General features: G+C 33.9%; 2 protein-coding genes across 3 annotated transcripts in view; both read left to right on the top strand.

Moving 5' to 3' along the window:
• The window catches only part of LOC137658201 (uncharacterized), a 4,323-nt gene extending 1,448 nt beyond the window's left edge, over positions 1 to 2,875 (top strand). For both annotated transcript variants that reach the window (XM_068392879.1, XM_068392880.1), the window contains exons 2-3: positions 53 to 210; positions 2,387 to 2,875. In XM_068392879.1, coding sequence (XP_068248980.1) covers positions 55 to 210; positions 2,387 to 2,821 — 591 coding nt within the window. In that variant the 5' untranslated portion in view covers positions 53 to 54 and the 3' untranslated portion in view covers positions 2,822 to 2,875. The remainder of the gene's footprint in view (positions 1 to 52; positions 211 to 2,386) is intronic.
• Positions 2,876 to 3,651: 776 nt separating this feature from the next.
• The window catches only part of LOC137658200 (uncharacterized), a 17,444-nt gene continuing 6,095 nt past the window's right edge, over positions 3,652 to 15,000 (top strand). The window contains exon 1 of the mRNA XM_068392878.1: positions 3,652 to 3,879. Within this exon, the coding sequence (XP_068248979.1) occupies positions 3,871 to 3,879 (9 nt within the window). The 5' untranslated portion in view covers positions 3,652 to 3,870. The remainder of the gene's footprint in view (positions 3,880 to 15,000) is intronic.

The raw sequence follows: 15,000 nt of genomic DNA, 5'->3' as shown, positions 1-15,000 counted from the left end.
TATTTACCATAAAGTAGAAATTACTCTAAAATCATTCAATTAACATTTTCAGAAATGGGTGGTTGGAAGACAGCCATTTTGGCATGGACCATTTTGGGTCTCACCTCAGTCCGTGCCCAAGAGTACGCTGGGTATGGGTTACAAGTGCCCGGTGCTTACTGCCCGACCTACACGAACTACATCACAGAATACACGACCCAATTAGAACACGTACGTTCAATCTTTACTTTTTCATAATGAATAATAAACTGATTATAAGGCATAATTGCCTCTCTCTAAGATTTTTTTCATAAAATTGGCCCTTTCTTGGACTGTTGTTTAAACTTGCCTCAACCTAAGTCTATGTTCTTAGTCTGTCAACCTTTGGAGTATTTTCTTGAAAAATGCTCGCCCAATGACTATTTTCTCAAAACAAAATAACCTTCTGAAGCATTGATTAACCTTTATGACATGTACTCTAACAGATCTATAAATCTTGTGCTAATAAACTGAGAGAGAGAGAGAGAGAGAGAGAGAGAGAGAGAGAGAGAGAGAGAGAGAGAGAGAGAGGTGGGGGGGGAGGTGATGATTTGTATGGTCCTGTTGATGTCTATCCCTGCTTAAGTGCACATAGGATATTTGAACTAATGAAGCATGTGAAAAAGTTATCAAAATTAGAGTTATCTAAAAACTATTTATATTATCTTCATTCTGATCACCATGGTAGAAAATAAAAGAATAAATACATTTTCAAAGAGAAATAAAAAAAAAAACACAAAGAAAACGGAAATGACGATAATAATCTACCCTGGAATTCTAAATATTCATAGCCAAATCTGATTGAGAATGGATTGATTGATTATGAGTTACCTGCCTTTACAACTATCCCTGTCACTGACGTCTATCCCGACTGAGAAAGAAGAGAACAGACTCAACAGGGGGGACAGACAAAGATAAAGTTAGAGATCTTAACTATCCCCTACTCGCTTATAGATGGGTAACTCAAGTACTCTATTGTGTACCAACCAAAGCTTAGGGATAGGGCCAAGTGTAGGGGTCATTTTGTCTTGCGACAGATAACCGTATTTAGAATAAGTGGCATTGTTAATGTATTTCGTTGGGACAGGGTAAGCTATACGAATACAGTAGTGTAAGGAGGGATGGCAAGGGATGTAGCCCTTCGGTAGGTAAGTAGGTAAGGATACATCTCTAGGTTAGGTTAGGTGGTGTAATTGTCTGTTTCCCCATTTAGAAGAAGTGGGATTGTTAATGTATTTCGTTGTGACAGAAATTACGAATACATTAGTATAAGGAGGGATTGCAGGGGACTTAGCAACCGCCCCCCGTAGGTAAATAGATAAGGATACGACTCCTATGTTAGGTTACGTGGGAACCTTATCTTTGGTGGTGGTCTTGTATATGTTTACCTTGTAAATTGTTGTTTGACATTTTGTCCAAACAAACCCAAAGGCTCCTCTTATTGAAACCAATAAGTTTATTCAATTGATTTTCTTATAGTCAATATAATCCTTCTCTAGAAAAATTTTTTATACATGAAAGTAATTTTTCAAAGCTGCTATTCCATTTTGATAATATGAGCAGATAATTGAGCAACCCTTGAATTAATTAAAAATTGGTTGAAAAAGACAACAAATCTTAACGTCTTTTACCAGTTTCTTATATTTCTACTTTACGACACCATCCATTTTTTTTCCTTGTTTCACAAATTTCTCCTTGCCAAACCATCCTAACTAACGCCTCCTTTTGCCAAACCATCTTAATTAATTCCTTCTTTGCCCAACAATCCTAAGTCATTTCTCCTTTGCCAAACCATCTTAATTAATTCCTTCTTTGCCCAACCATCCTAATTAATTCCTCTTTTGCCAAACCATCCTCATAAATTCCTCCTTTGCCAAGCCATCCTAATTAATTCCCCCTTTGCCAAACCATCCTAATTATTTCCTCCTTTGTTAAATCATCCTCATTAATTTCTCCTTTGCTAAACCATCCTAAATAATTCCTCCTTTGTCAAACCATCCTCATTAATTCCTCCTTTGTAAACCATCCTCGTTAATTCCTCCTTTCCCAAAGCATCCTACTTAATTCCTCCTTTGTCAAACCATCCTCATTAATTCCTCCTTTGTAAACCATCCTCGTTGATTCCTCCTTTCCCAAAGCATCCTACTTAATTCCTCCTTTGTCAAACCATCCTCATTAATTCCTCCTTTGTAAACCATCCTCGTTGATTCCTCCTTTCCCAAACCATCCTAATTAATTCCTCCTTGGTCAAACTAATCCTTATTAATTCCCTCTATGTCAAACCATCCTAATTAATTCCTCCATTGCAAACCATCCTAATTAATTCCTCCTTTGCCAAACCATCCTAATTGATGCCTCCTTCTTCCAGGTTCCGTACTACGAAACAATCTACAGGACGGAGTTCATCGCCAACACGATCCCCCAGCCTCTGTACAAGACCATCTACAACACGGAATTCGACACGAAGTACATCTCTAAATACGTCACAACTACGCACTACGAGACGGGGGTGGAGAAGATCCTAGGCTACAAGACGAAATACAAGACGTCGTATTTCAACGAGTACGTCACTGAGACTAACTACGTACTGAAATACGTCACAGATACGGCATACGATACGATCTACTTGACGCAGGTCGCGTACAAGACGGAGATCACGACCGTCTTCCAACCGACTTACGTCACGTCGACACAGTACACGTACCATACGAAGTACAAGAAGCATTACGTACCAAAACACACGACTGTCGTAGTGACGATGCCTACTTACGTAACAGTTTGTCCACAATTGGCTTATGGGTGAATTTTTTTTTTAATTTTAACTGGATTTTTGCTTTAGTTAGATTATATTTTACATTTTCTTGTGTCTGTGATACTTCTTTGTTATTATTTGTTTATATCTTGTTATTTATGTCCACCTCATTCTTCTATTTCCTTTACATACTGTTATTGTTATTGTTATATAGTAATTATTTCTCTTCCCTACACGGTAGGCCTACTTGTTAAATAAACTTGAGTTTATAATCAGCTTTCTCATATCCCTACATCAATTATGTACAATTAATTATCGATAATACGTTTTACTGATTCATGTGTGAACAGCAAAAGAATCTAAAGTCTGCCCGGTTTTTCAAATAACCCACAGGAAAGAAACGTCTAATGCCATTAGCATATAAACCCTTTGTGGGTACTGTGAGAGATATAGCTTTCAGGGGATGTTTACACACACACGCACATATATATATATATATATATATATATATATATATATATATATATATATATATATATATATATATATATATATATATATATATATATATATATATATATATAAACTGTATGTATGTATATGTTGCGTTTGTGTGTACACTTGAAAGGAATTAAATTTTCCATAATGAATGATTCTTCAAGAGAGAAACATAAATTACTATTATGCCGAGTATAAGATATATTTTGAATTGATGCGCTCAAAAGGCGACGTCTCAATGTGTAGTTGCTGGCGCTCTCAATAGATGGCGTCTCTGACGCCCATCTGATTGTAAACAAATCCTGCAAGAAAGGATGATCGAGTTGCTCAAGGTAGCAACATATTCTTAGTTTCTCGAGCCTTATTAAACATATTCTTAGTTTCTCAATATATATGAGGTTATATATAAGCTCAAAACAGAATATTCCGATATATTTGACTACTTATGTATGAATTACGGAGATATTCCTAACTAAATTTCACTATCCCTGATTAAAGACGTCAACGAAAATATCAAAATCCGTCTACCCAAGTCAGTCATCTACAATTTCCTCTTCCGGTTTCACCATTACGGCTTGAGAAGGTTTGATGGAGCCATTTGGATGATAAAGGTAAGTACTAGAGAGGGAGATTTTCAAAACAGTGATTGTTTTCGTGGTGGAGTTGCGGGAAGGGAGATCTAATGGCGTCATATTTAACTTATTGTTCGTTCGTTTTAGATTTCCACGTCGTAAGCAAGACATGGGCTCTTGTCTTGCATACGGCAAGGAAATCTAAAACGAACGAACAATGTTTAACTGTGTTGAGGAAGGATGGTGGGGAGGGAGTGAGGAAGACTTGGGAGGAACATGTAAGGGGGAGAAGATCGAGAGGAAGGCAGAGAATTAAATACTGAGATAGGGTGAAGGATTATATGGAGAGAAGTTTAGTGGAAGAGGGTGCCTTTGATAGAACGCATTGAAGAGGGCGCATCAGGCAACCGACCCCTTAATGTAGGGATAACGGTGGGAAAGAAGATATGTACTTGAGTGAAAGGTCAATTAAAATATGTATATTACTCTATGTATGAGTCTGATATAATTTAACCATTAACGGAACATTGATTTTCATAATACTGAGGTTACTAAGAAAATATTTGACTCATCTGGGGATGTTGATGAATAAATTATGTGACATTAATTGTTGCCTATTTTGTTATTGCAAATTTATCGTTGATTTTATTTGTTTGGTTATATTTTCTTATCTATAGCATTTCTTATTAGCTATAATATATATATATATATATATATATATATATATATATATATATGTGTGTGTGTGTGTGTGTGTGTATATATGCATATATATATATATATATATATATATATATATATATATATATATATATATGTGTGTGTTAGTATATATATATATATATATATATATATATATATATATATATATATATATATATAACTAAAGGATGAAATAGAATAAAAAGATAATCCTATATAACAGATAGATTTCCCATAAAGAGAGCAATGATTTATAATAATCTCTTTTGAACGGAATATAGAGTTACTTCAAATCCTATATCAATTACATTTACTGGAGTTAGTGTTAGTAATTAAGAGATTACTTCATATTCACACGCACACACATAAAAAAAGATTTTATAAATGTAATCTTATGATTGTTCTTAAATCTATCAAAATGCGTAACATAAAATCATCATCATCATCATCTCCTCCGCCTATTAACGCAAAGGGCCTCGGTTAGATTTCGCCAGTCGTCTCTATCTTGAGCTTTTAAATCAATACTTCTCCATTCATCATCTCCTACTTTGCGCTTCATACTCTTCAGCCATGTAGGCCTGAGTTTTCCAACTTTTCTAGTGCCTTGTGGATATCAGTTGAAAGTGGGGTAAAGTAATATCTCTTTTCACCGTCGAGAATTCGAACTAAGGCCCGATTTAATTAAGTATAGACCCACTCATTTCCCATACTCAAAGAGATCTCTCATTTATATTTATTCGGCGTCACTTAGCCTTAGGCCTATACTTCGTAAAGAAATTTCAAACTATGATTTAGAATATAGGCCTAGTAAGGTTATTGAAAAGCCTATATTTATTCAGTTTCATTTAGTCTTAGGCTTACATTTTATAAAAAAAAAAAAAAAATTCGATTTAGAATAGTAAGTCTGTTAAGATTATAGAAAAGCCTATATTCTTACAGTGACATTTAGCCTTAGGCCTACATTTTCTAAAGAAATTTCAAGCCATGATTAGAAAAAAAATATTAGTAAGATGATTGAGAAGACACAAAAAAAAAAAAAATTACTAGATGAAAATGACTGGGTAGAAATGGGAGAAGTGATATGGCAAAATTGACTCTAAACCGTAAAAGAAAGTTGTGGGTAAGTAAAAAAAAATATCTAAAAGAAATAGTATCATTAATAAATATTTAAACGAATAAACGGAACATTATGTTCTAGATTTCTCTCCCATCCTCTGTTTTCCCTGAAAATTATAGCCTATAAACTATTCCCTTTTCAAAGGTATGCAGGCTTACTTTCTTCTTCAGTTTGGTCGGTGACACTGTAAAGGTTTAAAAACCGCTCATGAATGGCAGAGGCAAGGCAGTGACATTGCCCTATCAAGCAGGTCAATGCCCTAGAGAATGACCATATATACATATGATCAGGGCCCAAGCCCCCTCTCCAACCAATCTAGGACCAGGTAGGGCAAGGCAATGGCTGCTGATGACTCAGCAGATAGACCTACAGGGTCCCCCAAATCCCCCATCCTTAGCTTACAAGGATGGTGAGGTTGCAGCGACCAAAGAAACTTACGAGTTTGAGCGGAACTCGAACCCCAGTCTGGCGATCACCAAGCAAGGACGTTACAAATAGGCCACTAACTCATCCTAGGTTAGGTTAGAGCATCGAGTTGCCTCCCCCGTCGGACGTAGCTGGAAGAATTTTTTTTTCTCCTCAGAACACATCTGTGACTGATATTATCTCTAAAAATAAGAAAATATATCTGGTTTTAACGATAAATTCGAAAGTATATCAAACTGCCTACAGCCAATTTTGTATATTGCTTCTTAAGTTTTTTTTTTTAAGACACTAATCTATATAAAACATAAAATAACTTCAATAAGAATTTCTGAAGCATTTCGTCCACGCACCAGTTTTTTTTTTTTTCTTGGGTTTAAAAAATCAGTGATATTGTTCTAAAATCTTTTCTTGTCTTTCTTTTCCTCTCTCTGATGAATGAGGGTAAAAGTGTTTATACGCTTTTGTTATGAGAGAGAGAGAGAGAGAGAGAGAGAGAGAGAGAGAGAGAGAGAGAGAGAGAGAGAGAGAGAGAGCATGTATGTACAACTTTTACGCAATCCTGTTAATATATAGGGAGAAAATACTTGTCATTATTCAGTGCATGGTCAGAGAGAGAGAGAGAGAGAGAGAGAGAGAGAGACAATTAACTCACTTGAAAAAATAATAAAAACGAATCCATTGAAAGGCCAAAAACGCCCCTACGATGACTTTTCATTCGGCCATTCACTGCTCACAAAGTTTACCAATTTTATTAATCTTTTTAGAATTAATATTTTTTGCCTTATTTTTTTCCCTTTCGTATTTCTTACTTATTTGATTGCCTGCTTTCCCAGAGTTCATAGATGTGACTTGCATTTGGTTCTCTTTAGAGTTCTCTCGGACCTTAAACTTTGGAACTTGATAGCGTAATGTGCTTTTGTGAGGTAATACAGTTGACCAGATTCTCCCTTTCTAAAGAGAGAGAGAGAGAGAGAGAGAGATATTGCTAGCCAGGTAGTGAAAGTTATTATTATTATTATTATTATTATTATTATTATTATTATTATTATTATTATTATTGAAAAAATAATTTTAGTAATAAATCATATGAAGTCAAATTAAATATAAAAGTTTAAATTGCAATATAAGTCTTTTTATATGTAAAACAACATATGCAGCCGTTTCTAGTTCACTGCCGGACAAAGGCCTCAGACATGTCAATCCATATTTGGGTTTTGCCGGTTTTCATCCCCTCGCTGGTCACTGCGGATTGGTGATGGTGGGAGATTTTTATCTGATCGCTCACAGCAAACCAGCCTAGTATGGGCGGCCGTGTCTAGTGGAGCTTTCCTGACCATGGCGATACGCAAAACCTTCCAACAAGTTAAGGTATCTAATTCCTGTGTAGGTTTTAGCCTGTTTTCATCTCCACTCTAGCCACTTCGGATTGGTGATGGTGGGAGATTTTTTATCTGATTGCTCACAGCAAACCAGCCTAGTATGGGCGGCCGTGTCTAGTGGAGCTTTCCTGACCATGGCGATACGCAAAACCTTCCAACAAGTTAAGGTATCTAATTCCTGTGTAGGTTTTAGCCTGTTTTCATCTCCACTCTAGCCACTTCGGATTGGTGATGGTGGGAGATTTTTATCTGATCGCTCACAGCAAACCAGCCTAGTATGGGCGGCCGTGTCTAGTGGAGCTTTCCTGACCATGGCGATACGCAAAACCTTCCAACAAGTTAAGGTATCTAATTCCTGTGTAGGTTTTAGCCTGTTTTCATCTCCACTCTAGCCACTTCGGATTGGTGATGGTGGGAGATTTTTTATCTGATTGCTCACAGCAAACCAGCCTAGTATGGGCGGCCGTGTCTAGTGGAGCTTTCCTGACCATGGCGATACGCAAAACCTTCCAACAAGTTAAGGTATCTAATTCCTGTGTAGGTTTTAGCCTGTTTTCATCTCCACTCTAGCCAATTCGGATTGGTGATGGTGGGAGATTTTTATCTGATCGCTCACAGCAAACCAGCCTAGTATGGGCGGCCGTGTCTAGTGGAGCTTTCCTGACCATGGCGATACGCAAAACCTTCCAACAAGTTAAGGTATCTAATTCCTGTGTAGGTTTTAGCCTGTTTTCATCTCCACTCTAGCCACTTCGGATTGGTGATGGTGGGAGATTTTTTATCTGATCGATCACAGCAAACCTGCCTAGTATGGGTGGTGGCCCTTCTAGTTCCTGACCATGGCGATAAGCAAAACCTTCCAACAAGTTAAGGTATCTATTTCCTGTGTTAGGTTCTAGCCTGTTTTCATCACCACGCTAGCCACTACGGATTGGTGATGGTGGGAGATTTTTTATCTGATTGCTCACAGCAAACCTGCCTAGTATGGGTGGCCCTATCTAGTTCCTGACCATGGAGATACGCAAAACCTTCCAACAAGTTAAGGTATCTAATTCCTGTGTTAGGTTCTAGCCTATTTTCATCAGCACCCCTTTATCTGATCGTTCACAGCAAACCATTCAAGTATGGTTGGCCCTATCTAGTGGAGATTTCCTGCCCATGCCGATACGCAAAACCTTTCACCACGTCAAGGTATCCCCATCAAACCCTGGGAACAGTCTCATGACTCAGCAATATGCAATTTACCAAGCCCACCTTTTTCCATGTGAGTCTGGCGAATAAATAAAAGTATCACGACACTGTTAAGTCCTCGAACCCCGATGCCCACAGTAATTAAAGGCAGCCATGCCCGTAAAGGGGCTAATTATCTCCGGTCATTCTTGATTGACCTTTCTCTTCGTTGGAGGAGAGCCGTCATAAAGAAGAGGTGAATGCCCTCCTCTCCTAAGGTTTTCTTTTGAAGTATTCTTTCAGATTTTGAAATTTGCACAAGAGGGATTGTAGATGAAGAGGAAAAACTTAATGGAATAAACAAGAATGCTGTCATATACTGTATATACAGTATATATATATATATATATATATATGTATATATATATATATATATATATACTGTATGTATTTATATAAAGTATATATATATATATGTATATATATATATATATATATATCTATATATATATATACTGTATGTATATATATATATATATATATATATATATATATATATATAGATAGATAGATAGATATATTTATACTGTATGTATTTATATAAAGTATATATATATATATATATATATAGATAGATAGATAGATAGATAGATATATTTATACTGTATGTATTTATATAAAGTATATATATATATATATATATATGTATATATAAATATATAAATGTATATGATATATATATATATATATATATATACTGTATGTTTTTATATAAATACAGTATATATATGTATATGTATATACTGTATGCATAATTATATATATATATATATATATATATATATATAGATAGATAGATAGATAGATATATATATATATGTGAGTGTGTTTATATACAATATAAGTATATATAGGGTATATGTATATGTGTGTGTGTATCTTTGTGTATGTGACTGTGATTTATTCTTTTCAAATATCTATAAATGAAGATAAAACAAATATTAGAAAATAAAGAAACTATCTACATTGCAATTCACATCATAAATATAAATATTTTTTTTCGTGTTTTCTCATTAGAATCACACAAAAAAATAAACTTTTAACATAAGCTGATATTTCTAAAATCATGAAAAAATTTGAATTATTTTTCATATTTTACGCACGAAGGAGATGAACTCAGAGAAAGGAAGAAAGTTACATTGAAATTCCCACGGACTCAAAAACTTCTTTTTATATATATTTTTGAAAGGCCTTCTGGTATTTGTGCATGCATTTGATGTTAGTATGAATTGGTATATCTTAGGACATGTACGTATACATATCTTCTAGATTACTTGTTAAATTGATATGTATATAGTCAGATTGAATGCCCATAAATCATACATTTTCCTGAATATTTGATAATTTAAAAACTAAGCGAGAGAGAGAGAGAGAGAGAGAGAGAGAGAGAGAGAGAGAGAGAGAGATTGTGTATGTGTAATTTTTGTTAAGTAACCCTGTTTATGAGTAGAGAGAAATTATTTTTCATCATTCAATGCAAGATCTTAGAGAGAGAGAGAGAGAGAGAGAGAGAGAGAGAGAGAGAGAGAGAGTTTATGTGTGTAATTTTTGTTAAGTAACCCTGTTTATGAGTAGAGAGTGAAATTACTTTTCATCATTCAATGCAAAATCAGAGAGAGAGAGAGAGAGAGAGAGAGAGAGAGAGAGAGAGAGAGAGAGAGAGAGATTGTGTATGTGCAATCAATTTATTTTTAAGTAATCCTGTTTATGTGTAGAGAGAGAAATTACTTTTTCTCATTCAGAGAGAGAGAGAGAGAGAGAGAGAGAGAGAGAGAGAGAGAGAGAGAGAGAGAGAGAGAGAGAGAGAGAGAGAGGAAACCAACCATCTCGAACTGTTGATACCGTATCATTTTAAAAGGTCAATCAGAAATGGAACTTAGGTCAAACTTCTTACTTACATTTTTTTCTTATTTTTTAAGATGTGTGGAAAGTTGGACATATAATCATGACATCTTTTCATTTGAATTAAAATGATTATTTCTTTTATATCTTTTATTTCTTGAAATGAAAAGTTTCTTAAGATAAAAAAAATGTGGAAACAAATAGAGTTTTCTGTTATGGCTATTACCTCCGCCAACAAATTTCGAAGGAGTTTGTGTTCGCCCCTGTTTGTGTGTTTTTTTGTGTGAGTGTTTGTTTGTTTGAGGACAGATTCCTGTCCACAATTGTAATCCTTGAGTAATAAAATTTGCTGGGATTAACTGTTATGTAAAAGGCTGGAAATTATTAAGTTTTGGAATGTCAAGGTCAAAGGTCAAGGTCACGGTTAAGCAAAATGCCCAATTCAAGTAATAGGTCATAAGTTTGGACATCGTTGTTACAGAGCCTTCAAACTTGGTTCATATTTGAGGGTAAAAAATCCATGCCAATTAATACTTGTTAAGGTCAAAGGTCAAGGTCACAGTCGAGGAAAAGATCGAGAAATAAGCTGCCGCGGCGGAGGTCTGCGCTCTATTGAGTGTCCCCTCTAGTATAGATAAGCTTTGGTTACGAAATAATGCGTTCTATTCTCCTGTACAGTTGGAAACAGGATTTCTCGGTAAACCTTGCTCTGAGGAAGCACATCCTATCATACCCTTACTGCCCGTCGCGTAATCAAACAGATAGCATAGGGATAGATGGCAGAGTTGTTGAGGTTTACGCATAAGAGCTCTCAGCACAGTAAGTGCGTGACAGGGTACACTTCCCCAAAGTGGGGTGTGCCAGGAATTCCTGCATCCAACTGAACCTTTTATGTCACGTATTTTAATTTTCTGTTATGAATACGTGGCCTATTGGTAACGTCCTTGCCTAGTGATCGCCAGACTGATTTTCGAGTCGGGCTCAAACTCGTTAGTTCCTTTTGTCGCTGCAACCTCACCATCCTTGTGACCTTAGGATGGCGGGTGGTTTGGAGGAGCCTATAAGTCTCTTGCTGAGTCATCAGCAGCCATTGCCTGACTCTCCCTGTTCCTAGCTTGGGTGGAAAGGGGGCTTAGGAGATGATTATATGTATATATCGTTAGTCTCTAGGGCATTATCATGAGTGGCCTTTAAACCTTAAATCTTTAAGGTTACGAAGTTTAGAAGTCGAAACCTAGATCATTTAATTTCATAATACGTTTTGGAAGACCCAGACCTAGATGGCTGAGGACTATGAAACATGAAGTGGGAGATGAATGGAGAAGTATTGATTTGAAACCTGAAAATAGAGACGACTGGCAAAAACTAACCGAGGCCCTTTCCGTCAATAGGCGTTGGAGGAGATGATAATGATGAGGATGATGAATACGTTTTGAATTAATCTTATATAAAAAAAATAGCTCTCTTGAATCCAGATATTGCTTTAAATAATTTTTAGATAACATATATAAGCAGATATAATCTGTAGGTGAGAAATTTTTTATCTTATAAAAAGTGCTCTTCTTAATCAATCCAGATATCATAATGATTTCTTTCAGATAACAAATATAAGCAGATATGATTTGTAGGTGAGAAATATTGTTTATTTGCAGTTCTTCTAGGAGAAGGACACTCCAAAATCAATCCATTGTTCTCTAGTCTTGGGTAGTGCCAAAGCCTCTGTACCATGGCCTTCCACTGTATTGGATTAGAGTTCTCTTGCTTGAGGGTACACTTGGGCATGCTGTTGTATCTTATTTCTCTTCCTCTTGTTTTTTTTCTTTTTTTTAAGTTTTTATAGTTTATATACGAAATATCTAATTTAATGGTGTTACTGTTCTTAAAATATTTTATTTTGATTGTTTATTATTCTCTTGTAGTTTATTTATTTCCTTGTTTCCTTTCCTCACTAGGCTATTTTCTCCTTTTAGAGCCCTTGGACTTATAGCATCTTGCCTCTCCAACTAGGGTTTTAATAATAATAATAATAATAATAATAATAATAATAATAATAATAATAATATTTATTATTATTATTATTATTATTATTATTGTTATTATTATTATTATTGTTATTATTATTATAAAAATAATAATAATAATAATAATAATAATAATAATAATAATAATAATAATAATAATAATAATAATAATAATAATAATAATAATAATGGGCTCTACTTATTTAATCCAGATATTGTATCAAATTTTTTTTCAGATAACAGACGTAAACAGATATGATTTGCAGGTAAGAAATATTGTTTATTTGTTGAGTAATAAAACATGTAAATTACGACATGAATAAATATCAATCGATATTTATCAGTTTCTCGTGTTTCAAGTAATACCTAAGAGGTTTTGGATTACCATCAAGTAAATAACGATGATGATAATAGATTTATTATTATTTTCTCACTTTCTCTTCACTTCATGTGCGTATCAATCTCAGAAAAAAAAAATATCTTTTCAAACTTTTTTAACATCAACTAAATAGCGATTTACTATATATTACCTTATATTATTTTTATCTGTTATTTATTATTTATTATCTTATAATTTTTTCTCAAGTTCTCTTCCCTTTATTTGCGTAGCACTCTCAGAAGACTTTTTTTTTTAACCATGAATAAAAAACAAGAAACCGCCATGCTCTTTTTTTTATAAGATTTTATTTGCCATAACGAATTCGAAAGGCGTCTGTCATTGGTCTATTCTGAGAGAGAAAGGAATTTGCAATTTTTCAAATTCGCACATTTTTTTTTCCTTCGCCTTTTTTTCAGTTCTGTGAAAGGGTCGAAAGGTCTAAGTGATCTCGAAGCATTTTTGAATGCTAGAGAAACCAGATGGATTTTAGATTGTAATAATTTATTGTATATTGTTTCATTAACATTTTATGCTTTCAAACATGCTTAAGTGTTATGAATGATAGTATTTATTCGTGCAGGCATTCAGGAAATACATTTAGTCATACGGATGTCATACAATTAAACAAATAAATAAGTAACCACAGTAGTATATACTATTAGTATTCATACTTACAATATTTTTGTATACTTATCATGTATATATATATATATATATATATATATATATATATATATATATATATATATATATATGTTGTGTGTGTGTGTGTGTGCACTCGCGCGCGCGCGTGTGTGTGTAAATACAAACACACAAGACATGCTTGATGACATGCTAATGACTTTAAGTTTAACCTAATTAATCCTTATCTATTATTTGATCATATAATCCAACAATCAATTAGAGATTCTTGATTCTTTAGCTCCTAGAAATTCTAGGAAGAACAACACTTGCCTTGTTGTTTTCTCTCGATGAATTTATGTGAAAAAAAAAAAACGCGAATTTTCGTTTCGCACTTTTGAGCAGAAGATTTTTTGCTTTTTCTTTTTTTCGTCTAGTTTTTTTTTTTCATTGTCAATAAATCAATTCTCAAAGGCTTTTAAGAAATGAAAAAATTTGTGCTTTCGAAGAGGAATTGAGTGAAACTTTTCTATTCAAATATTTGTCTTTGACTTTACGATAGACTTTCCATTAAATGCCAAACTATTTACAGCTTCTTTAAGACCAAATAAAAAAAATTTATTTTGCTAATATTTTAATCAATTTCATTAGCAAGTTGTTTTTATTAATAAATAACACCTGTGTAATTTTATCACTTAATTCTGTTAATAAACATTTACAGCTTCTTTAGGACCATATTCTTAAGATGATAGAAAAAATCGGTTTATTTTGTTAATATTTTAATCAATCCTATTAGCAAATTGTTTATATTCATTAATAAAACCATTGTAATTCTTATTATTTAATTTGGTTAATAAACACATTTGCCAACTTAATTAACTAGAATTTGTCACAGTTTTCATCAATGCTATTAGCAAGTTGTTCATATCAATTAATAAAACCTATGTAATTTTATTGTTTAATTTTGTTAATAGACATATTTACAAACAGTCAACTAGAATTTTTTCCCACTATATAAGCAAATTGGTTTACTTTATTGATAAAAATTGTGCATTTTTTTCAATTTTGTTGATAGAAATATTAACCAACTTGTATTAACTAGGATTGCAATCTTTTTTATCTTGCATAGAGTAATCAAGAGGCATGGGTCCCTCTCTAAAGAATTTGTCCCTAAATAGGAAATTTTAACCTCAGGGAAAATCAGGGATATTTGTTATGTTCCTTTAAGAATTTATCCCTAGATAAGGAATTTTGAATCTCAGGGAAAATCAGGGGAATCTATTATGTTTCTTTAAGGAATTTATCCCTAGATAGGGCATTTAACCTCAGGGAAATTCAGGGAAATCTGTTATGTTTCTTCAAGGAATTCTTCCATAGATAGGGAATCAGGGAAATCTTTTATGTTTCTTTAAGAATTTATCCCTATAGATAGAGCATTTCACC

Source organism: Palaemon carinicauda, chromosome 19, assembly GCF_036898095.1.
Source record: "Palaemon carinicauda isolate YSFRI2023 chromosome 19, ASM3689809v2, whole genome shotgun sequence".
In the NCBI taxonomy this organism is placed as follows: Eukaryota; Metazoa; Arthropoda; class Malacostraca; order Decapoda; family Palaemonidae; genus Palaemon; species Palaemon carinicauda.
This window is presented reverse-complemented; position numbering and strand designations above follow the sequence as displayed.